The sequence below is a fragment of the Gavia stellata genome, chromosome 18, assembly GCF_030936135.1.
Source record: "Gavia stellata isolate bGavSte3 chromosome 18, bGavSte3.hap2, whole genome shotgun sequence".
Taxonomy (NCBI): Eukaryota; Metazoa; Chordata; class Aves; order Gaviiformes; family Gaviidae; genus Gavia; species Gavia stellata.
The window spans coordinates 859,755-882,825 of NC_082611.1; the positions used below are offsets into that span (position 1 = coordinate 859,755).

Sequence of the window (23,071 nt, forward strand, 5' to 3'; positions counted from 1 at the left end):
TCTGTTGCTTAGTATAGGGTTTCAGAAGAAACTAAGTAATTAAAGAGGACAGGCTAGAGGTCGCCTTAGGTATGGACAGAGTAAAACTCTTCATAGACATAGCAACAAAAAATGCAGGTTACATTTCACAAAAAAACCCTGCTGTTGGAATGCAAAACTGAAATCTGTTACAGACACATGTACGCATGGACACACAGGTACCTTTCTGCCCATCCACTAATGCTAGTCCCTCCTATACTGGCTGAGTATATACCTGAGAAACAACATTAGTGTTGAAATATTGCCCTTTAGAAAGCTTGAAAAATGGAGGGGAGCAGGGAGAGAGGGTTGAGAAAGAGCATAAAGAAGCGGCAGTCTCCCCTTTCCAGTTTCCTTCGCATCCTCCACAGCTCAGAACAAGGCCATACACCAGCGTGGACACAGCCTGCTCGGAACAAGACCAAAGGAATATCAGTTCACAGCTCTACAAAGCACACTAGTGTCAGTACAACTGGGTTTCAAATTTCAGACCCTGAATCTGAAGAAAGTTGTTGCATTTTCTATAAAGAGACTCCTGTACAAGTGCTATGGGACAGCTGCATTCATGTTCAACAACGACTCCAGCTAGACTACTTGCATCAGTGCTGGCTGCCTGTGGCTATTTGGTTTGATGGCAGAATCAAAAGGCGCTTTAACAACTTGCAGTTAACTTCTCCTCAAAACATACATTAGGCACATGAACAAAAAAACAAGAGCTCAGAATAAATTAGCTTCTCAGCAGAAGAAAAGACACCTGGATTGCAGCATTTCACTGAGGTTCCAGAGAAGGCCGTACAGACATCTGCATGCTGGAAGGTAATTTTTTCAGCGGCTTGTCAGCAGACTGCTTGCCACTGGAAGGAGGAGACTGGACTCCGGGGTCTAGCTGGGAAGACTTGGACTTGCGAGTGGATAGCAGAGAATGTTTGTTGGGTGTGGCATCTTTGGGGACAAGTTTTTCTTTTGTGGTAATGTTGGCATTGGTTTGAGAGGCTGGTGGGACACCACCTTTCTCCCATTTGTCTTCCAGCACATTTTTACTGCCTGACTTGGAACTGCCACTCGCTGTCTTTTTTGAGAGCATCGTTGTCTTTCCCAGGTCTGCAGACCTCCGTGTCTCCTTCTGCCTTAAGGCTGATTTAAAGAAAGACAATCCTTTCTCTTCTGACTTGCTGTCCCTCTTTAAACCAGAACGCACACCAACATTTGGAGACCGCAGGTTGGCCATAGAGGAACTCCGCACATGCTTGCTGTCTACTGCCCTGCTGTCACTCCTAGAGTGGCTTATCCGCGGGGAGCTCGTTCTTGAGCTGCTGGTAACACTCGTTTTATCTGAGCCCAGACTTATCTTAGAGCCCTCCCTGCTGAGGCTTCGGTCTGAAGTCCGGCTCTTCCCAGCAGAAGAGCCCTTAGTCAATGAGCCTGAAGGGGTTTTCTTGGCAGCTGTGGAGGATGGAGAAGAACCTGACTTTTGCTTCTGTTGAGCCGATGGGACAGCCACCTCAAGGGGCTTCGTGCTATGGTCCTTCCTAGCCTGAGTGGGAGCAGGAGACCCATGTCGCCCACTGGCCCTGGAGGACTCCGTCTTACTTCTAGACCGAGAAACTTTCTGGGAACTCTTTAGTGGAGGAGGAGAAGAGTGAGAGACTTTGGTCTCTTGGGTAGATAAGACTGTCCTTCCCTTCCTCAAACTTTTGCCTGGCTCAGAAACTCCCTTGGAGCTATGAACCTTCTTAGGGGTGCCATCTACCTGCTCTGCAGCCAGCCCTGTCCCACTGGGGGCTTTCACCTCCTTGACTGGAGAGCTATCCACAGAATCGCTCTGATCAACAAAGGCGATTTGATTGTTGTTATCGAAAGGGTCCAAAGCAGGGTGACTCCTGTCTGGCTGCACAGAGTTTTTACCATACCCATCTGAAAGATCTGAGCTAGATGTCCTTACAACAGACTCTTCCCTGAATGCCCCTTCCATGACAGCCAAGGGGGCCCTGCGAGCCGTCCTGTGCTCTCGTCGACTGCCATCACAGGGCTCCAAGTAGCTGCTAGAGAGATTCCTCAGGCTGCCAAAGCAAGAGGTGGAGACTTTATCATCAGCAGCCTCCCCGATCTTCTCCAGAGTGGAAGCAGAGGTATGTACAGGGGAATCTCCAGAGAAGCGCGACGGAGAGTTGGAGCGCAACTGCAGTTTTGCAGAAAGCGACCACGAGGGCCTGACACCATTTTCACTCACTGCCAGTGGGCTGGTGACAGAAGATCTAGATGACAAGCTTTGACGCTGGACACTCCTTACAAAGGGACGAGTTGAAAATCCTCCTGCAGAGAAAGCAAGCAATATCCTCAGTATGAAAGCCAAGCCTGCAGTCAGTTTATCCCACCCCTCCACAGACACTATTTCCATAAGTGAGTCAGACAGCCCACCTACACCACATTGTATGTCTATCTCTTCACGCCTGCTGCAGGCACAGCTTCTTGCGTAAAAGCTGAATAAGGAATTCAACAACTGTTATTTGCTAGTGGGCACCCAGAAGTAACTCTCTCTGAAGCCTATAATTGAAAATCCAGATTTTCATCTCATCCCCAAGCAGCAGGAGACCAAACACAGGTTTTGTATATTGGAAGTCCTTGAAGCTAGCAATGCAATGATGATTATGCTCCCAGAAATATATTTTTCTGTATGAAAGAATATTTTCCCATATTATCCTGTAAAAAGCAAAGTAGGATTCCTACCTCTTTAGATAAAGCAATATATTTGTATTTACAAACACAGAATACAATCAGCATTTTGGAAATGCAACTACCATGGCTCGATCTGACAGTTATCACAACACTGCTGCAGGGACATCTCTATACTCACTTCAAAATGATCAGACTGACCCCTGAAGCTCCACGTTTTCAGAAGTTGTAGGGCACTATGTGGAGAAGCTAGGCAAAGCCAGAAACTGGACAGTTATTTGCACACACAAGTAAATTTGCATATCTTCTCACGTCCCTGGGAACAGTTGTCTACAGCATGGCAGCAGACAATGAGTGAGTACCTACATTAAGCTGTAGTGACATGTCAGCCTCCCTGCAAAGGTGCTGCAGTGAAACCCAGAAAAACCACAAACATAGAAAGTTCTTGATTGAGAGGTTTAGTTGATGGTATTTCCTTTCTTTGAAAGGATCCTTAAGGTTCCTTTCCCACTCTTCTCCATCCTTTCACACCAGACAAAAGCTCACCTTGGTCAGAACCCATCTGCTCCTACTGACACAGTGCCCCACAGCTGCTAGAGGAACTGTCCCTTGTAACTACATATTTTGCAGCTATCTTAGTAGGGATCTTGTAACAGAAAGACTAGAAGCCCAATATCCCCCCCACACTGCAGTGTTGATACACACCATCATCTTCACTCCTTTCCCCAGTCAGCTCTACCGATTCTGAGAGTGAAGCCAGAGACGTGCGCCGCGATGACGCTGCTGAAGCAATGCTGGGCTGCTTGCTACCAGGAAGACGGCTGACCCAGTGCTCACAGAGTGAGGAGCTTGTGGACCCTGCAAGGAATCAGGCACAGACATCAGGCCAGTAGCGTGCAGCTGCAGAACACGTGAAACCTTGGAAGGTCACCGAGAGTCAGGTACGTACTGCACCGCACTGGCTTTGAGAGACACCTGGAGTCTGGAGCTGTCCCACATAGCCACAGCATTCATATACTGCCAAGAGAATAAGTCTTTACTCTAATGAAATAGTTACAGTCATAAGACAGAATTGCACTTGTCCCAGTATGCTGTGAATCCAAAGGCAAGTCACCAAGCCTGCGTCTGCCCCCAGCTCACCCCGGATTCAACCAACACCTTCAGCTCCGGGCTGCCTACCTGAGACCAACGGCACTGCTGGAGGGAATGAGCTGGTCACATTTTTATGTCATGGTTTTGGCAAGGGCAGCTCTGAGCAGAATTACCCCGGGGGGGGAGGGGAGTTCCCCCATCTCCACCACCTCTTTGCCACAACTAGCCTTAACAGAAGAGGTGGGAGTTTCCCGTGGCCTCTGATGCACAGCAGCAGACTGAGACAAGCCTCACTGAGTTCTGGGACAGAGTGGGGGCTTAAGCAGAGCTCGGCAGAAAATTCTTCAGAAGGACAAACTATCCATAGAAGACAAACTACAACCATTCTTTGGCAATGCCAGCAGGGCTTACCTGCCACAGAGCTGTTAGCAGACCATGATGGGATTGCTGTGCGTCTCTGGTAGAAAAGAATATAAGCTGTCTGCTTGCAGACTTCGTTTTCAGGAAGTTGCTGAACATCACTGTCATCAAAGCAGTACCACTGACCATCAACCGAGTTTTTGCAATATGCTGAGAGAAAACACATTACTATTAGACTTTCCTTGCTCCTACTACTCTCAGGCTTGCTGTATGATAACTTAAACATGACCTGATGTGCTATGATGGACTCAGAGGAGAAAGAAAGGAACAGATTTATTCATGCAACACATCCTCTTCCAGTCTGACTGGCAAGATGGGGGCCTGAGGCACCAGAATACAATAAACAGCTCACGTTTCAGGATTTTCTTTGTCCAACATTACTGCTCAGAACAGAACACCATTTGGGCTGGCTCCATTCACTTCACATCCTGTTATTTGTGGCAGTCTGCCTCCACCAGTGAATTTCCTCCTGACTGAGCCCATCCAGCACAACACAACACAGAGGCGTACATTAGAGGGCAAAACCGAACACGCGCACACACACACATTTTCTAGGCTGCTGTGTGAAGTCACAGAGATCCTAAGAACCACCAAGCAACTTTGTCTATCTCTGGCCGCTCTGGGAGCTGCTGGAACAAGCAAAGAGGAGTTCATAAACTGGCTGTGCACATAGGCAATGTGCAAATACTTCCTATGTATAGCAGCCTCTTGCAACTACAGAGTGGCCAGGAGCATTTTTTTTGAAACATGAAAGGCCAGTTACATTACTCTGAAGGAAAAAAAAAATAGCAGAGAAAGGAATGTACAGTAGGACATTTGGCGTCAAAAAGCATTGTTCCATTCCTCAAAGTCACAAAAGTTACCCCTCTGGCATTACATAGCCAGCCCTTGTTAGCTGGGTTAGGTCCTTTTGTCAAGAAAGATGAAGAAGTTATGGACACTTGATAGAAAAATATAACAGTTTTCTTTTAGGAAAGGATCCAGCATACATAATATTGCAAGATACTTGCCTGTATAGTGTCCCCCTTGCATGGTGCCATGATGATTGCAGACAGCATACAGGTCATAGATATAGTCCTCAGGATCCCTTCCAAGACCATAAGGTCTCCTCCAGGGTGACCAGTGAGATGGCAGACTCCAGCTGCTCTGACTGCGTTTAACAACATGAGGAGTCATGTCCAAGCCACTCAGGGGGAATTTAACCATGTTTTGAAGTTTCATCCTTCGATCTCCTTCCTGCATAAACAGAGAATAGCATAAGCTGCAGTTGCAGCGAGGCCACCACGCTTGGGGAAAACAAAAATGCAGGAGAGGAACGCATAGGGCAGAATAGCTGCTTCTGAAGAGGTGGTCGTCAGGTGCCTCCCTCACTGAGAAGCAGTCCTCCAGCATCACTGCAGACATCCTTACCTGTCTAAACCTTTTGAGATGTATGATGAGAACATCGGGTAAGGTCCAGAGGCTCAGTGTGATGCTACCCTGCTGCAGCTGCTTGCAGTGTGGGCATCGCCATGCGTCATCTGGAGCAAGCTACAAGGAAGAGGCACGAGCGGGTATTAGTTTCCAAATTCCAAGGCAGCTTTTTCTACACCACTGTTCATCTGCTGCCCCAGGCCCAGTGCGGACACTGACCCCTGCACCCCATCTACCTCCAGCATTTATCAAGCTCATTGGAAATGTAAGGTTCCCAATGCTGCTTTTTAAAATAGTGACAAGCAAAGAGACACGTGCGCCTCACGCAGGAGGCACTTCCCACTGCAAGACAGATTTCAGCTAGTGCTGCTATGCAGAGAAGCTATTTCCACCTTATAAACCCCAATCCCTTTGAAGTGGGAGAGAAGAAAAAACAAAGGCAAATAGAGACAGACTTGGCAGTCCGAGTAGAAGTATTCTCACAAGAAAACCAGCAACAAAGAAAGAATCAGGACAGAAAGAAGACAGGTGTACTTTGAATTTCATCTCTGACACGTCGCTGCCCCCTGGAAACTCTCTTCCTCCCTATGTCCCAATGGCACAGATTTACAAACTGCAGAGATTTTTCACTGTCCACCAAGAAGAATGTGTCTTTTCAAAGACACAAACATGACATGTGCTTCCCTCCACAGCCCAGTGTTCAGAAAACTCGGAAGCCAGAGAGCTTTAAGCTGTCAAACAACGTTTCCCTCAACTCTGACAGAAGTGACAAGAGAGGCTCCAAAATTATTAAAGCTCAGTCACAGGTCCACAGACTACCTCTAGGACCATCCCTTCTTACAGCAGATTACAGACCTCTGACAGAGAAATGCAGATTGCTTACGTGTTCCAGGCAAGGGCCAGATCAGACCCATTGCTAGTCTGCCCTATGGCACACCATCTCTCCTGCCACTTCAACCTCCTCACACCACAAGCTGAGCTAGAGGAGCTCTGCAATCACTGCGCTGCTGTTCAGGGACTCCCACTCCGTGGGGGGTGCCTTGAGCCCACCCCAGCCCTACTCAGGCTTGGAAACACACAACTGCTCTGAGACAGAGCAGTAAATTCCCATGGAGGAACCACGCTGTTCTAACCGTTTATAATGTTTGTCAGAAAAAGACACTGCTATTTCACAGGGAGAAAACTGCAGAACAGAGGAGTAAGTTCTTATATCAACATCTGGGGAGCAAAAAACCCAAAAGCAGTACCTCCCACAACTTTCTCCTCACTGCAGAGAAACTGTTAGCAGGACCGGTAACTAGTGTTGTGTTACAAATTTATTCTCTTGTCTCAACAAATCAGTGTGTGCAGAAAACAGCTACGCCGCTGAGTGTGGGAGTTCATGCAGCACCTGGGCCAGCCAGACTTTCCGAGTCCTGGCTGCTATACAGTCTTGTCCCTACCTGTTCCTCTTTGGTGTACAGTTGGAAACACTGAGATAAAGTGCAGGTCTGAGGTTGATGATGAAGCTCTCTCTGCTGGCGGACACTTTCAGAATCTGGAATATACTCCTCTTCCGTATTCACAAACAAGCTGCATCAGGGAGACAACACATTTACCAGCACATCCACCCGCTCCCCATGCTGCTGAGGAGCCATCCTAAAGGTACAAACAGCAGCTCTTTCCTGGATTTGTCCCATTGCACGTGAGCGAGAGCTAACTGGCAAGACATCCCACCAGGACAACACAACTGAACACAGGGGTAAACAGCTTCAGCAAGCACCCACTCCAGTTTATCTCGGACAGAAAAAGTTACTCACTGCCCACAATCTTTCTCACGCAAATATGATTTGTGGGGGAAGGAGCCACAGGCAAGACGCCTGCTCCATAATGCAAAACCCCAACTACAGAAAAAAGGACTCCAACTCGGAACAAGTCTAGGGCACCTAGCCTCAGTCTGTCCCTGCAGACAGGGACCAGGGCACGGGGTGGAGTTTCTGAGGGGTCTCATGTTTGCTGAAGGGTACACAATTCACACAGAGCCAAGCTGGCCACAAGCATCGCTCTCAAGATGAACAAGCTTTAAGGCTTTCCACTTCATACTTACTAATCTTTTGTTTCTTTGTCCCATTCTACCACTAATTTCACATGAGCAGTTCCCCCCTGTCCACATGACTTCAATGCCCTGGGGAGAGGAGCAGACGGGAGTTAGACCACCTTTCAATCTGAAGCCTACGTTATCTTTTACATGTATATAACTTCTCTCCGCTAGCCCTTCATCCTTCCTCCACTCCCACGCAGCTCAAGCTTGCAAAGGAGTAAAAGGAATTCATACAGCAAAGAACGTGGCAAAGCTGGCAAACTGCATTTACCTAAGTACATTAATTCTGTAAATAAACGTACACTTATTTACGGAACAGGCATCTACAAAAATTTCTAAAGAATAACAGTCACTAAAAAAAAATTTAAAAATGGGGGGAGTAATACTTTCATTCTCTTCTCCATTTCCACGGAGGACAGACTCCAGATGGCATGACACACAACTGAGCAATCCTCACACAGCTTCTTGACGACATTCAGTCGTTTCCCTGCTCCTCAGGCCTGTGAAGTCCATTCCCCACATCCACACCAAGACTGTCGCTTTCTGTATGGCTACACACCAAGTTCCCAGCTGACAAACCTCTCTCCACTCCGGGGAATGAGGATTAACCCACCTTTCCACTGTTGGATGGCAGAGGGGTCGCTCCTCCTGAGGTAGCAAGTACGTTATGCCCACAACACTGACCACTCGCAAGCTGAATGGGCAAACCTGCAAAGAGAGTAGAAGCCATCTCAGTGACTCAAACCCAACTTAGCTATGTGCAAAGCTGCTCTCAGCGCCAGCTGACACGTACTTTATCCTAGAATGTGTGTTTTACATGAGAAAGCAACTGCACAAAGTCTCAAATATGCCTACGCCAAGCAGCTAACAGAGTGGTGAGGTACAGCAACTGAGGCTTTGTACCCAGCAACTCCTCTACAGTGACCAGAGAGGACACCACTCTGCTCTCAGAGGGAGTTCTCACCAGAAATACGCAGTCACTAAGCAAACATCTCACCTTTTCTTCTAGGCAAACACCACCAACCAGTGCATTTCCAGTGCAGACAGCAGCACTAATCTCTCAAGTATTTCTTGGGGGTAAGAAAGGAAGTGAGGCATGCAATTTCTTCACCCGATCAGTCTAATCTCACTTGTACCTTTCAGTAAATAGACAGAAGCACCAAAGATGTGGAATACCAGACTTGGACATTATTGCACAAAGAAAAATGGGGAAGCCACCAGTTCAGCGTGTGCAGCATGTTTATCACTCCAAGTAACTGGCTCCCCCTTTAGTTCACGTCACACAGAGCTGGAAGTCTCAAAACAGACGAACCATTTGCCTCACCTGCAGGCAGGCTGCAGGCCGCAGGAAATACTGCATCTTCTCCAGAATCTCCTTCTGCAGAATATCCCAAGCAATTGTTTTTTCCAAATGCAACACAAAGGGCAAGCCAAACCTATAGGAAGGAGTAGCATTTGAGGGAACAATTAAAAGATTATTCTGTTCAGCAATCGGATCCTCAAACTCTGACAGCGCCACTCTCCTCCTCACTCGGCACCTACAGAGCTTGGCATGCTTTGGATGAAACTCCCCAGAAACCAGGTGTTTAAAAACTTGTCTCCAGAGGAGAGGTGCTTAAATTTGAGGAAATGCTGTTATGCCTGCCCATGCAGAGAACCCTTTTTAATGGGCTGCAGCCCTGATCTATGCTCAAGTGGCTTGCTTCAAGCTGCAGAGCTTTGCAACCTGGCTAGGATAACTTTGTGAAACAAACTTCAGTGGCTGAGATGGTTCTCAGTCCGCGGTTGGTACAAATGCCTTTGCCATGGTCATTTCTCACTTCCCCTCACCCCCCTGTTTGCACTCCAATTAAAAACTTCCTCACACCATAGGATCTGGTCAGACGTGCTTGCTGCTCTCTGAAACCAGAGAGCTCTATAGAGAGGTGATACATCCTTCTGACTGGTCTGCATTCACCGCTTTCCAGTAACACTGAAGTTCACCAAAATAAGGAGTATTTCACTGCATTCATTAATGTTTTTTGATCAACAAGTTCTTTAACACCTAATGCAACCTAGGAACACAAGCCATCTCTCCTTCACCTTGTGTTTTCTCTACACGGTGAGTAAAACCCAGGTCAATTAAGGAAGCAGCCAGAAGAGTAATTCTAACTATGAAGCTGCCAGTCACCTTTTGCTCTGCTGTCCGGTGCACGCTCTGTTACACACCAGCAAGACAATCTTGTCATTTGCTGCTGGTTTAGTAGAGGACTGTTCCAGTTTTCCAGACTTCACTGTTCCTTGAGAGTAAGATATTGTTCGGGAGTGCTCAGTGCCACATTTCAAGTTATTCAGGTTATTGTTCACATGTATTCCTGAAAAATTAGAAGAAAGGAAACATTCTGTTATATCATTTGCCTTTAGTGCCCTGATGCCCCCCTCAAGAAACCCTCTTTCAGCTGCAGAGGAGCAGGTCAGTATGGAATCAAGACCATTTTTATTACTTGTAAGAAGGCTTCAAAGGGCAATTACTTTTCACAGTGACTATTTCTTTACAGAAAGAAATTACACGCAAGTGTTCACTTAACTGATTTTCTTACAGTAATTTCTGCAAGTACGCATAGCTTCGTCTGCCCGCAAGAACAGCTAAAGTGACAGAAACCCTACTTGTTACTTCCAATAATAAAATTTGCCTTTGATTATGCTCCATCTACCCAGGATGCAATTATCCCCTTTCACTGAGAGGGAGATGCAGAGAAGCTGAGTTTTTTCAGCTTTGAAAGTGTTTGTTCATTCCTGAGACTGTTTATTCATCACTGGCAATCTGATTTTAAATAACACAATTTCAGTGGCTTCAGCTGGTCCCTAGCAGATCTTTAAATTAAGCCTGACAACAGATTTCACATTAAACCAGCCTGGCCTGCAGAATCAGCCTCAGGAAGAGGAAGAAAGAAGTGTACATCGCTTCTTGATAACCTCCCAGCTGACACCACCATTAAGTCTGCTGGAATGAGCCTGGACAAAGTCAGAGGTGAAATCAATACACTAGAACATCAACTACTTGTGGGACTCTTATTCTCAAGTACATCCTTTTCCAAAACAAGCCTCCCTCACCTAGCCACCTGAGGTGGGCATTAAGTGGCATTATCGACTTACCCCTCTGACTGAGGATACCCTCGGGCCTAAATATCTCTGGGGTCTCAAAGGCAAAAATGCAGTCGCTTTCATGAATGGTGTCTAGGTCATCAGTATCACAGAAGGAACGATGAAACCCATCATAGTACATCTCCGTCAGCACGATCTAGAGTCAGGAGAAGCAAACCAGAACCCATTAAACCACCTGTGCCTAGTCCAGCTGAGCTGCCCCATCTCTCGACTGGGATTTTCCTGCTACAAGACGACATTCCTCAAAGCATCCTGGCATTGGCCAGGAGCAAGGAAGAGGGAAAAGGACTGCCATAAAGGAGAAGCTGGGGTAAAGGTGGTATGTGAAGAGATTTTGGTGGGATTCAACAGCTTTCCTGAAGCTCTTCCTACAGAGGAGTTCCTCATAGGTGCACAATCGTTCCCTCACTGGCAGCATGCATGAATCACCGCGTGATCAGGCAGAAGGTCTGCATGCTCCACAGATGGCTATCCCAATGTCACTAGGCTTCAAAAAGCTAATGCACAGGGAAAAGCATGATCCAGATCATCACCACCCTGCTTCCCCATTCAATCATGGGCAGTGAATTTCAGTTCCTACATACCCAACATGGGATGAATGCCTCTGCACTCCCTCCCGCTGAAGGCAGGGCACGCGGGTGGCGAGACCAGCCCGTTACCTGCTCCGTGGGTATCTTGGTTTCTGAGGAGACAGCCTCCCGCAGCCTGGCCACCGTTCCAGAGATGGGCACCGCCACCCCGATCCGCATGCAGTGAGAGCACTTCCCCTGGTACACCACGGTGACGTAGAGCGGCCTGCGGAGAGCGCGGGAGGCACTGCTGGGGCTGGGCTGCGCATTTTCTGGCAGTACCTTCAATAGAATGAGCCCAACCCGCGTGCATCCAGGCTGCCCATAAGCTATAGGGCCGTCTCAGCAGTCCAGATCCACCTCACGCTGGAGTTACGCCCGGCCGCAACCAGACGAATACGTTTGATTTCTAAATGACTCCTTTCTTACTACATGGACTGGTGTTACTTGTTTCCACAAACAGGAATTGTTCTCAAAAAAGCCCCACAAAGTTAAAAATTAAACTGTCTATGACAATGCAATTGTAACTGCAACAAGGATCCTGTAGGACAGTCCGAGGCAGCACCTTAAAGCACTCGGAGAGAGCTGCTGCTGCTGGGAACAGCTGCTCCAGGTTGCCTCTCAACACTCAGTCCTGCCTCTGCCAGCAACCAGAAGTACTACCTCAGGAGAAGAGTGGGGCAGCTGGCCTACCAGGGACACCTTCCCTGGAAAGCCCACTCCGCCTCCACTCGGTGGTGGGGCAGGGACTGCTGAACCACATGTAACATCATCATATTTAATATGTTCTTTCATTACTTTGTTCCGTTGCTTCTTGAATCCATACAAGTTTTCTGCATCCGAAACATCAGGTGAAGGAGTTGCTTATATATACAAAGGGTAGTTTTGCTGTGCATCTCTGTCTTCACTCTGAACTTTTTATCTGGATTTTTTTTTCTCCCTAGAGCTTTTTTCTTTATTGGCAACAGCTGTCTTTCAAAAAAGCAAGACATTTTGCAGGAAAGCTTTTAACTTCACTTTTTGAAATTGGAGTGATCAGTGAGACTGTTCTAAAGAAAGTAAAAAAGTGTTTCATCCTTTTCCCCTTTTTAATTTTAAAATGCTATAAATTAAGTCAAAAGCAAAATATTTTGGTTACCTGAATCAAAGATATTTTTTTCTCCCAAAAATTAATTCTACAGGAAGTTAAGGGTGGGGGTGATGGGCCATTCTGAAACAAGTAAAAGGCTCTATTTTCCAACTTACCTGCAAAGCAAAAATTTAAGCCCCATATGGTCGTATCGATCTTTAAGGACTTACTGGAGAGATTTTGCTGACATCTCTCTTCCTTCTGTAGCAAATTAAACAGCACTACATGCATGGGAAACAGACAACATTAAGTTCAAGACAGTTACGTACCGGGTATGAGGCAAAGGAATCGGCAGAGAGATGCAGAGAAAAGGGTCAAAGGTGTTACTCTGCTTCTGGCAATGAGGGCACGTCAGAGAGGACCTAGTACAAGCATCAATAACGGGACAGAGTTACACCTCGCTTCATCTGGAATGGCTAATGGCTAATCCAGCAAATCACAAATACCAGCCTTCGCATGGAGACCTGGCTGCCCCTTTCTAACTCTTCTTTCTCCATACAGAGCGGCTCTGCACAGAGGCTGTATAGACATAGCTGCTGTAAACGATGGACTCCTGATTTCTAGATCCTTTTAAAGTAATTAGTCTCCAAGTTCATTACAGGGCATGCCAGGAAAAGACTGAATTTCAGTCACTGAATTTGGCTTTTAATAAACATCAGTGCAAAATTAATAATTCACCAACAGTAGCTCCAACACGGAAGACCTAGAAAGATTTTCTCTTTGAAGAGAAGGGAAGTGACGGGAAAGAGCCAGCGACAGTCAGCACTGCAGGTGTACAGATCTCTCTTACTCAGAAGGGAAAAACTCCAGACAATACGTCTCTCACATTCAGAATTAACCTGTACCTTACACTGGCTTTGTGTTTTATACCAGGCTTAAGGCTTCTCCTTTGCAAAGGAAGCCTTGGCAAATATCATGGAGAAAGCCTAGCAATTTAAATTCTTAAAGCAGCACAGATACAAGCCATTGAGGAGCACTGGAAATTAGGTTGCTTTCTTGTATTAGTTCTGAAATTAGAGAGCTCCCTTCCCAGGAAATATGGGAAACTCATGGGAAAACCCTGAAGGGACAGCAAAAGATTCAGCTCAGAATTCCCAAGTGCCAGATAACAGGAACTCTGCAAGATGTCTGGGATCCGTAACTCCCCAGCAGCCTCCGGACACCTCCACATCTTGCCACAGGCTCTTCTCTCTGAACAGCCAGCATAAGCCTCACAGCACTGAGTCGTTCTGAGTCTTTGCTCCAGTGAGCACCGACTTGCTTTCAGGATGCGTGAGGGCAGGTGAAGAGGTGGTACATACTGTAGATTTTCACGGAATATACCAAATCAGAAGTAGTGAAACTGTCTCTCCCCTCTGGAGCAAGATCTTAGTTCAGATGTCATTCAGCAGGAATTCAGAAACAGCTCAGTCAGTCTCAACTGTACTGGAGCTAGTGTCAGGGTAGAATTATACTGGGGTCCCCAATACATGGAATACTGCCTCAAAATTTACAAAATATCCTACCTGTACTGGGCTTGAAAAAGTTCCTGCACAAAAGTACTACTGATAGGAAAGGCTGGACCCTCGAGCAGCACGTCATCCTCCAGCGGTGGCTAAAAGAGAAGAATAAACCCCTAGAAGCACATCCAAGCCTGGAGGTGCACCACATTAGACGGCTCCAGTACTGCTTGTCAAATTTGTGCCCTCGTTGCCCAAAGCCACCAGAAAAAGTCACAAGATTTTTAAATAACAAGTGTGCTCTGCTCACAGGGGTGGTTACGCAGGAATGTGAGGTAGCTAGGGCAGCCCAAGGCAGGGATCTCACACCAGATGATGTGTCTGGCAGTCCCTCCCCTGTAATGCCTCCCAGCTCTTGCAGAGCGGTATGCGACTATTCACAAATCATTGAATTGGGGACCACTTGCCAGGGATTAGTGAAACAGCTAGTTACATTCACGGGGCCAGAAACAAACACTATTTTAACCCAAGCTTTTGTTTCACACAAACTATCAGAATTGAGAAGCCAACATGTGGATCTAATTTAAAAAGAAAGACTGTATGCAAAGTTACAGCTACTCTCCCACATTGGCTCCCAGCAAAATCCCTTACCTTGAGTGGAGGCATGCCGCTGTAATTCACTACATTGTTCAGATCTTCATGGACTCTGTCTAGAAGCCAAAGCAGGAACTCCTGCGCATCATGCTGGGCATTCCCACGGTACTGCATAGCATTCTTGGACACAATGTTCTGCAGAGAGATAGAGATGGCGTACAGCAAGAGCACAAGAATCGAGCTCTTCCCTTTACCAAGCCCTCACAATCAGACAGGCACAGTTAACAGCACGCTCAAAACCAGGGACTGCCGACAGCTCTGTCTGCCTTCCCATGCCACCTGGAGACAGGCCAGGATGTACCATCATGTACGGAACCCTCCGCACAACTTGAGTTAAAGAAGCAGCTAATGCCTTGCCAGGCAGAGAAACTGCCACCTGCTCTTAGAACAGAGCAGAGGGGTTATGGCAGTGGTTACAGAGGAACTGCATCGTTGTTTAAACAGAAATGTTTATAGCAAACCTGGGACTCAATTAGATGAGATTCCTGCTTTGGTGAGGTAACAGGTTTCCCAAGACCTAGATGCAGATGCTCCGTGCTAATATAGGTATCCAATTCCAGGAATCAGCCAAAAATCAGTACATCAAAACTGCAGATGCTTCTACAAACTGATCATCCCAATAATATGCAGGCAGAGCAAACTTACTTTGCATCAGACACTCTCTTAAGCACATAAGCACTACAGTCACCACATAATTTTCTCCATTAGGTATCAAATATCCACTATGCAGAGCTTGCTCATCCTAAATACCATCTTCTATTGCCACTACCCAAAAAAGAAAACTTGCTTAGGACAGACCACCTCCACAGCAGGAGGAAAAGCGCAGTTTGCACTGGCATTGCACACAGTTATGAATGACTGTCCCAGCCAGCCAGATGCAGCTTTCCCTCTAGCTGGAGCAATCACAAGGAACCGAAGCATCACAGAACGACTGACGCCAGAGCAGTGCGGTACCTGACAGGTGCTGCTGGACTGGTGAACTCCCAACAAGGGAGGACTCGGACAGCCACAGGTGCTATGGGCACAAATGGCACTACTTTGGATACATGCTGAGAGCCTGGGGAACGCATCTCATTGACTCTTGAATTTCCAGAAAAGCCATCTCAGAAGGACACCCGCACACCCAAGGGATTTGCTCAAACCTCTTTTTCTTCGGGACACAAACAGGAAGGGCTTGAAGCTCACCAGCAACCAGAACCTGCACTTAGCAGATTTATCCTTGCCCTGCAGCTCTGGGGACACCTTTCATAACATTGAGGCTTGCACTGAGCCCTGCAGCTGGGCCATATGCACCCCTTCCTCAGGAAGACGTCTCCTCCTCCTCCTCAAAAAGCCAACAGCCCACAGCAGGGTGTGGTAGGGCATCTTCCTCACCAACAGCCAACATCAGGAAATGCTTTCTCCACTCCAGCTCTCCGACCTCACTTTTACCTCCACAACAACACCCGAATGGCCGACCAGCACTCATCGCTGTGCACTGGGGGACATGGCACAGGCTCGGGAGTACAGGAGCCAGGCACCAGCATCTGCATTCAGCAGGAAGACTCGCTGGAGTAATGTGCCATGGTGTGCTGACCCCAGTAGCTAGGCCAGGATTCCTTCCCGAGCAGCAGATACCATCACTGCCGTAGAAAAGCCAGCATGTTCTGCTTCTTCAAGGATGCACCAGGCTGGAGCCAGGAAAGCCAGCCTGCTCCTCCCGCTGCTCAGGAAACAGGCAGGACATTCATCTAATACATGGTCACAGGTCAGCCACCCCCATGCTCCCACTCTACCAATTTTAGCCAGAAAGTCAGTATCAGGCTTTTCTTTGTAAGAAATAGGCTCATGGCAAAGTTCATGTCAGTCGCACAGCTATTCCCCAGCTTTCCTGTGCTGCATATTACCAGGAAAAGCAATCCTGTTTGGGATGTGCTGCACCGACGTCCTTCAGTACACAGCGGAGAGACAGAAAGTGCTTACACGGGACTCAGACTTGTTCAAGCAGGGTCCCCAAAAAGGGGCAGTGGCACCAGCAGAGACCAGACTGTACCTGCAGGGCAAGGACCACGCAGGAAGGCTGTGGTAAAGCAGCCGCCCCGAGGAGCACCGAGAGGGGCCAAGCAGGCTGCACACGCACGCGGTGCCAGAGCTCCTCCATTTCTCTAATCAGACTTTGCAACAGATTTGAGAAATGAGGTTGGGCTGCTTGCTTTATCCCTCTAGAAAATGGGGTCACCAGAAGGGGGGCGGGGGTGTGTGTGTGATGAAAAAGACAGGGAAGGACTGATAAACATATACTCTCTATCCTCTATAATCTGTCCACCTGCCTCAAGGCAGCAAAATAAGGGAAAACAGAAATAATCTGCTCTCATTACATATGTGCAAGCCCTTCTGACAACAGATTTACTGCCCTCGCTTGCACAGGGACCAGCACCCTCCCACATGAAATATGTAAACGCAGTTTTAAACAAGTAGCAGTCCACAGCGAAGCTCACCTCTGCACCACACCAGTGCGAGCCCAGCACACCCCTGCTTGGTGCTCACCATAACGTGAGCTTGGGACGCTGCTGCAAGCCAATTTTTGTGGAGAAAGTCTGAAGTAGTCTGTAGGGACTCGAAGATGAGAGGGGACCAAACAGCCTTCTCTGCTCTAGTTCCCACTAAGCAAAACAAGATCCATTGGCAGGAAAAAAGTGACATAACATGATGCAAAAAGTAACCTTAAGCCTCTTCAGGTATCAGGCTGATACCTCTTGTCCTCCTTCAGCAGAAAGCCTAGTGAATTATTTGTGTTGCACTGATTTATGAAGTTTAACACTAACCCCTGAAAATACAATGAACATACTTGCAGATCCTGGTCTGATACCTAAACACTCTACATTCACCCAGCAGGTATCAGGACAAGATGGCAACGACCTAGAGAAGCCTACTTCAGCTGTGCTAGAAACCCACCGCTCCTGAGACACACCTAAAGGCACAACCTTGTCGTTCCACCAGCTGACACTGACCAGCCTAGACCACAGGCACTCTCAGAGCCAGACCTCTCCTTCGCATCGCTAAACATCCTTCAGCTGAATACTGCAGCACGGGGTCCCACACCCACCAACCTTAGTACAATTGCCGGTCCTATACTTCTCCCATTAGATTTATGGAACAGCAGTTTCTTGATCAAGGCACCATGCATTCTTTTATTTTTAAGAAAGCTCCAGGCTGACCCATCTTAGGGCCCTCACAAGGCAGCTCCGTGCTGTTGGATACCAGCGGGTCCCAGCAGCTGGTCTCGAGGAGCACTGCTCCGCAGACCCAGGCCCTGCCTCGAGCAGGGGCGTTGGAGCCAGTCACCCTCCCAGCCCCATGACACCATGGCTTGAGTCCATGCTCCCAGCTAACAGTCAGCTGTTGCTGTCAGGATTTAGTGGGTCATCTAGAATTAGAAAAAATTAATATTCCGAAATATCCAAAACATCCGTAGCAAGGAGAGAAGGCTGATATTCACAGCACCTGTGTTTAGCTGAATGCACCCAGACAACAGCGTAGGGAAGAATTTAAGACATACATGTGGAGACTTCCTTTGCAACATTATCTTTGTCCAAAAGAATTACAGTGAAAATTAAATTTAGCCCTTAAGTTACTGTGTCAAGTTCCAAACTGAAAATCAATCACTGAAGTGTGAAGCAGAGATTTTAGTCCGGTCTTAAGTTGTTATCTCACTACATCATTTCTCTAGAACTGCTATCCATGCCACCACAGTAACACACTTGCCTTTTAATGGCCTTATTCATCCTTCCCACTCCCTCCTGCACCCAGCTCAGCACACCAAGGTGACAATGTCCAGTACTACCACCAAGGGAGGAGGGCTCTAAGGGCAGTGCAGGTCACAGCAAGGCCAAGCTCATTCTTCTCAGCAGTGAGTTGACCGAAGAGGGCCAAGAGAAAAAGAGGTGCTGTGTATGGTCCTCTCTGCACTAAGATATAAAAAGATGTATCATCAGGCCGGCATTAACACTTTTCAGTCAGCATGCTGAGAGCCGGCTGCCTTATCTGGTCTAGTTTGTTTTAGTGAAGTTAGCCAACAGGTGCTACCACCACACTAAGTCCTAGTCTAGACAGAGTTGAAGATAAAAGGGTCTTTAGTATTGCTAGGAGGAAATGAATCTGGTATGTCAAGCAAAAAAGGGGGTGTGGGGGGCTCTGTACAGAAACAGACATAAGTAAGTACTTCAGGAATCCAGGCTAGCGTTTCTTATCGCCTCTCTCCCACTGTCACCAGCACATCACTGGCTTTTACTGATGTGCGTTCCTGATGATGTGTCATCCTCAGCGAGCCGCACAAGCCTGTAACACCCCGCAGCAGAGAAAACCCTGGGGATTCGCAACAGCCATGTGCCTTGGGCTGTATCTGTGTCACTCCTCATCTCAGAAGCATCTCCATGATAACTGTTCTGGTTTCCTCAACACTCTAGCAGCCTGAGTGGACCAAGGATAAAGAGCTGCCTGTGGAGACAGTTCACAATATGTTGGAAGTGATTCAGGAAGCACTACAAAATATCAGATGCAATTCCCTCACAAGAGGCTCTGCCACAAAAACACTCCAGCAATATCAGTGTGTTCCCAGCGTTACTCATGCTTCCTGCCATCACTGCTACAAGTGGGTTTATTACTTAAACCTCTGCATCTGCTGCTCTGTGAAATGTTATGTGCCTTTTCCCAATACACTCCGAGATGCTGGGGCAGCAAAGCAATCCAAGACAGGCAAGGTGTAAAGGAGGAGCAACAGGCACGCAGTGCGGAACAGTCAGTGTAAAGGAACACAATTAAATCCAAGCAAGAGATAAAGGCGCTGACTCAAATAAACAATTTAACAATTTGAGAAAAATACCAGGAACTCCTAAAGCACAGTCTCCACTCAACTAGATGGCTCAGCAATCAAATACAGGCCCACGCACTTTGCTGTCTCCAAAGCCAGCCCTCTCACTCAGGGTGCGGGCAGCGGGCTGTACGAACAAGTGGTAGGGTCCCTACAGCCCTGTGCAATAGACGGGGGACTGCAACCTCTTGGCAAGCCAGACCGGCAATTCCTGAAGAGCTCCAATAACATTTGATGGGCAAGAAGACAAAGTGAGCAAGTATCTCATCATTAAGCATCATCCACCCTGAACCTCTTTGTATTTACTTTCCAAGACTCCCCTTCCAGCTCATCAGCTGCAAAGCTGCCAGCCAGGGGCCACAGGTCTCCTGCCCTTGCTCTGGAGCATGCTCTGGCCTCCTCTCAGTGCAGGGCTAAAGTGGTTCCCATGTTGTAACGGTGCAATCCAGGTGACATCCACGCAGCTCAGACAGCAACCTCAGTTCAGATGAGGCCACAACTGCAACACTCCCTCCCCAAGATACCTGCTCAGCCACCCAGGCTGCAGAAAGATTACTTTACACAAGGACAGGTGTAAGTCAGAACATAACCTCGAACTTCCTCTCCTCTTCCGCTTGTCAAGTAAGAGAAGACAACACCTCGTTTTGCTGGTCCTGCTTATGCTGAACCCACTGCAGTACTGCAACAGCAATTGCAACTGGCTGCAGATAAAGAGTTAAGAAGCTATTGGTTTAAAAAACACATAAAGACACATTAAAAACATTTACCAACCCCCCACAGCCTTTAATCCTCTGCCCCTAATCTGAATCTGTTGTAAGTATAGGTGGCACATCTGAACAGACGCCATCCATCACCGGAGAGTATTATGAACGGGTCAGGAACAATTTTGGTGCAGCTGTTTCAGATGTGAGACACCAGGAGTGGGTACGGAATCTGAAGCTCCCTCCCAACACCTTCCCACGACCGTAGAGCTGTGCACCTCCAGCCCCTTTCCTCAGCTCAACCCCTAAGAGTTTGGCAGGAGAAGGGATGAAATCTTCCCTTCCCCCAGATGTGCGAGCACCAGCACGCAGGCACCCTGAATGGAAGTGGCACCATCAGAAGAGATAAGAGGGGGGAAAAATCATAATTTCGTATCGATTGCATGCACTTATCTAACCCCCTAATGCAAGCACCCTATAACCAAACAAGTCCCTGTCCATCTATAAAGCAGATTTACAGCAAAGATGCATTATCATTTTTATCAGCCCACTGAAAGTTTAATAATCATTCATCTATTGCTCTAAATAGATGCAATAAATAAATCCAAACATAGCTGAACTACTGGCCTCTCCTTTGCTGCTGCTGTTGTTGTTCCAGAACACAAAGACAACTAAAGGAAAAATGTTGGTCTGCTATTTTCCAGTGTGCCTCTGGTAGGAAGCAGCTGTGGAAAGGTTTCTGAACATGAACGGATGAAGCCAGCTCATTAGAGACCTGATACAATGACACATGTGAGCAGGAAAGAAAGGCTATTCTTTATCTTTCATTGAACATCATTGAGTTATGCTCAACCAGACAACATTTTTTTTTTCTTTTTTAAACCCACAGACATAGTTCTGTGTTTGGGAAACTTCTACAGCAGACATCTCATGAAGAGTGTTTATCTAAATGACTCCCTCCACTCACACACAGAAACAGGAATTTCCCCTCTGAACTGAGATGTTCTTCTCTGGGGAAAGCAATATCTGGGAAATAGTGCAGTTCAGACCTTCTGTTCTTCCCCAGGCCCAGGGAAAAAGCCAAGGCCAACACTGACCCTTCGCCCCGGTGAAAGTGCCAGCAGGGAGGCAGCCAGCAGGGACCATTACGCTCTTTCCTGGCCAGGACCCTGCCGCTGGCTGCCGCCAACAGACCTGCACGGCTTCCAGCACTCGGGATATATCAGCTCAGCTGCTGCAGGCTGCACACAGCAGAAAAAAGAAAACCAGGGTAACCGAGTCCAATGAGCCATGCCCTCCATGGACACTCGCAGCAATGCCGGCTGTTTCCCCGCAGCAGCACTGGCACGGCAGCACACCCAGCAACCCACCCTTACTGCCATTTGCTGGGGATTCGGCAGCAGAAAGCCTCTGCAGCATCGCCCTGTGCACATAGGGCCGAGCACCGCTGCGGAGGGACAGCTGGGCTCGCGGCTCCCCAAGCTCAGCACTGGCACTGGGGGGTTCACCTGCCTGCCTCCTGTCCAGCGCCAAGGACGAGGCGCTGGTCCAGCCCAGGACAGATGAGATCTCCGCCGGCTGAACTTTAGCACAGCTCTCCAAAAGGCAGAAAAAGGGAGTTTTTAAGACAACAGGTCTGTTGAAGCAGCCAGGGTGGGACAAAATGCTCCTCCTTTGCCCCACGGGGCAGCCGGGAGGTGCCTGGGGCTCTGGAGGCAGCACCCCGCAGGAGAGCATGGTGGCTCCACGGGCAGCCAGGCGTCCCTGGGGACAGCACAGAACGGCCTCCCCGGGGCAGCTGGGTCCTTGCCTGCGCAGAGGGGGAAATAAGCACAGCCATCTATTATTCCACTTCAAAAAGTAAAAACAAGAGGAGCACAGCAGAGTGCAGCACGCCAGGACCAGAGCGGGTTCTCCGCCGCATTTAACAAGCCTGGACAAGAAGCATTACCCCACTGGCCCCAGCCTGACATCTGTCCCACACCAGCAGCTACTCTCACCTTTCCAGGCCAAAGCCTTAGTTAATCCTGATCAACTACCTTTCTTCAACACATAAGAAGAGAGTGAAGTTTGTCACGACGACACCTTCCAGGGCTGCTGTGCGAGCATGCAGTGCTCCCTCCTCCATGCAGGCACCGGTGGGCAGAGCCGCTGGCAGCTCCCCAACACGGCAGAGCACAGCAGGAGCGGGCAGAGGGCTTGCAGCCGGGGCCAGCACCCCTCAGCCACCTCTCCCACACAGGAAAGGGACCTGGACGCAAAAGGCAGGGTTGTTGGGTGCTATGTTCCCAAACAGGCACACTCCATCCCAGGCTCTTCACAGGAAAAACGGTCACGCCTGCCGGAAGGTACCATCAGGAGTCAGTGCTGACTGCCGGGAGAATTCATCCTTACGAACAGCAGAAATACGATTTTGTTCTACAAAAAGACTTTTTTTTCTCGTTATGCTAGCAGAGCTATCGGTGGGATTCAAAAGAGCGAGGGATTAAGGAGCAGGGGAATGCCGCAAGTGTGAAGTGGTTCAATAAAGCAGAGTCAATAAATGCTGATGTAGAGGACAGACTCAAGGGCTGGGCTCGGGAGACCAAGGAGCTCGTGTTCCAGCTGTACACCCATGCCTCTCCCCCTCTCTCTCCAGGTTTTCCCTCAGGTCCCAAGTTAGAGACGGGGATCTGATCATTACTGCTCACACAAGCCTTCCTGTGCACTTCAAGGATGCTGCAAAACAAAATTAATTTCACTGACACAATCATATGCAAAAAAGTTCATTAAAGCAGTGCTTTGCAGCAGTCATGCATTCAGACGGAAGCACGAAGTGGGTCTACTCACGATCGAGCCTGGCCATTTATAAATGCCAGCGTGCAAAGCAGGGCATGGAGTAACGCACAGA

The 23,071-nt window shown here is 48.1% G+C and overlaps 1 protein-coding gene across 2 annotated transcripts in view; it reads right to left on the reverse strand.

Moving 5' to 3' along the window:
• Nucleotides 1-732: 732 nt before the first annotated feature.
• Nucleotides 733-23,071, reverse strand: part of USP31 (ubiquitin specific peptidase 31) — a 28,978-nt gene continuing 6,639 nt past the window's right edge. Inside the window, exons 2-16 of one of the 2 annotated variants that reach the window (XM_059826374.1) lie at nucleotides 14,629-14,766; nucleotides 14,044-14,132; nucleotides 12,808-12,900; nucleotides 11,500-11,635; nucleotides 10,832-10,976; nucleotides 9,867-10,050; nucleotides 9,021-9,132; nucleotides 8,310-8,404; nucleotides 7,703-7,780; nucleotides 7,059-7,188; nucleotides 5,614-5,733; nucleotides 5,214-5,439; nucleotides 4,195-4,353; nucleotides 3,397-3,549; nucleotides 733-2,331 (exon numbers count right to left, since the gene is read on the reverse strand). In XM_059826374.1, coding sequence (XP_059682357.1) covers nucleotides 788-2,331; nucleotides 3,397-3,549; nucleotides 4,195-4,353; nucleotides 5,214-5,439; nucleotides 5,614-5,733; nucleotides 7,059-7,188; nucleotides 7,703-7,780; nucleotides 8,310-8,404; nucleotides 9,021-9,132; nucleotides 9,867-10,050; nucleotides 10,832-10,976; nucleotides 11,500-11,635; nucleotides 12,808-12,900; nucleotides 14,044-14,132; nucleotides 14,629-14,766 — 3,402 coding nt within the window. In that variant the 3' untranslated portion in view covers nucleotides 733-787. The remainder of the gene's footprint in view (nucleotides 2,332-3,396; nucleotides 3,550-4,194; nucleotides 4,354-5,213; nucleotides 5,440-5,613; nucleotides 5,734-7,058; nucleotides 7,189-7,702; nucleotides 7,781-8,309; nucleotides 8,405-9,020; nucleotides 9,133-9,866; nucleotides 10,051-10,831; nucleotides 10,977-11,499; nucleotides 11,636-12,807; nucleotides 12,901-14,043; nucleotides 14,133-14,628; nucleotides 14,767-23,071) is intronic. The other variant, XM_059826375.1, reaches the window with a different exon arrangement.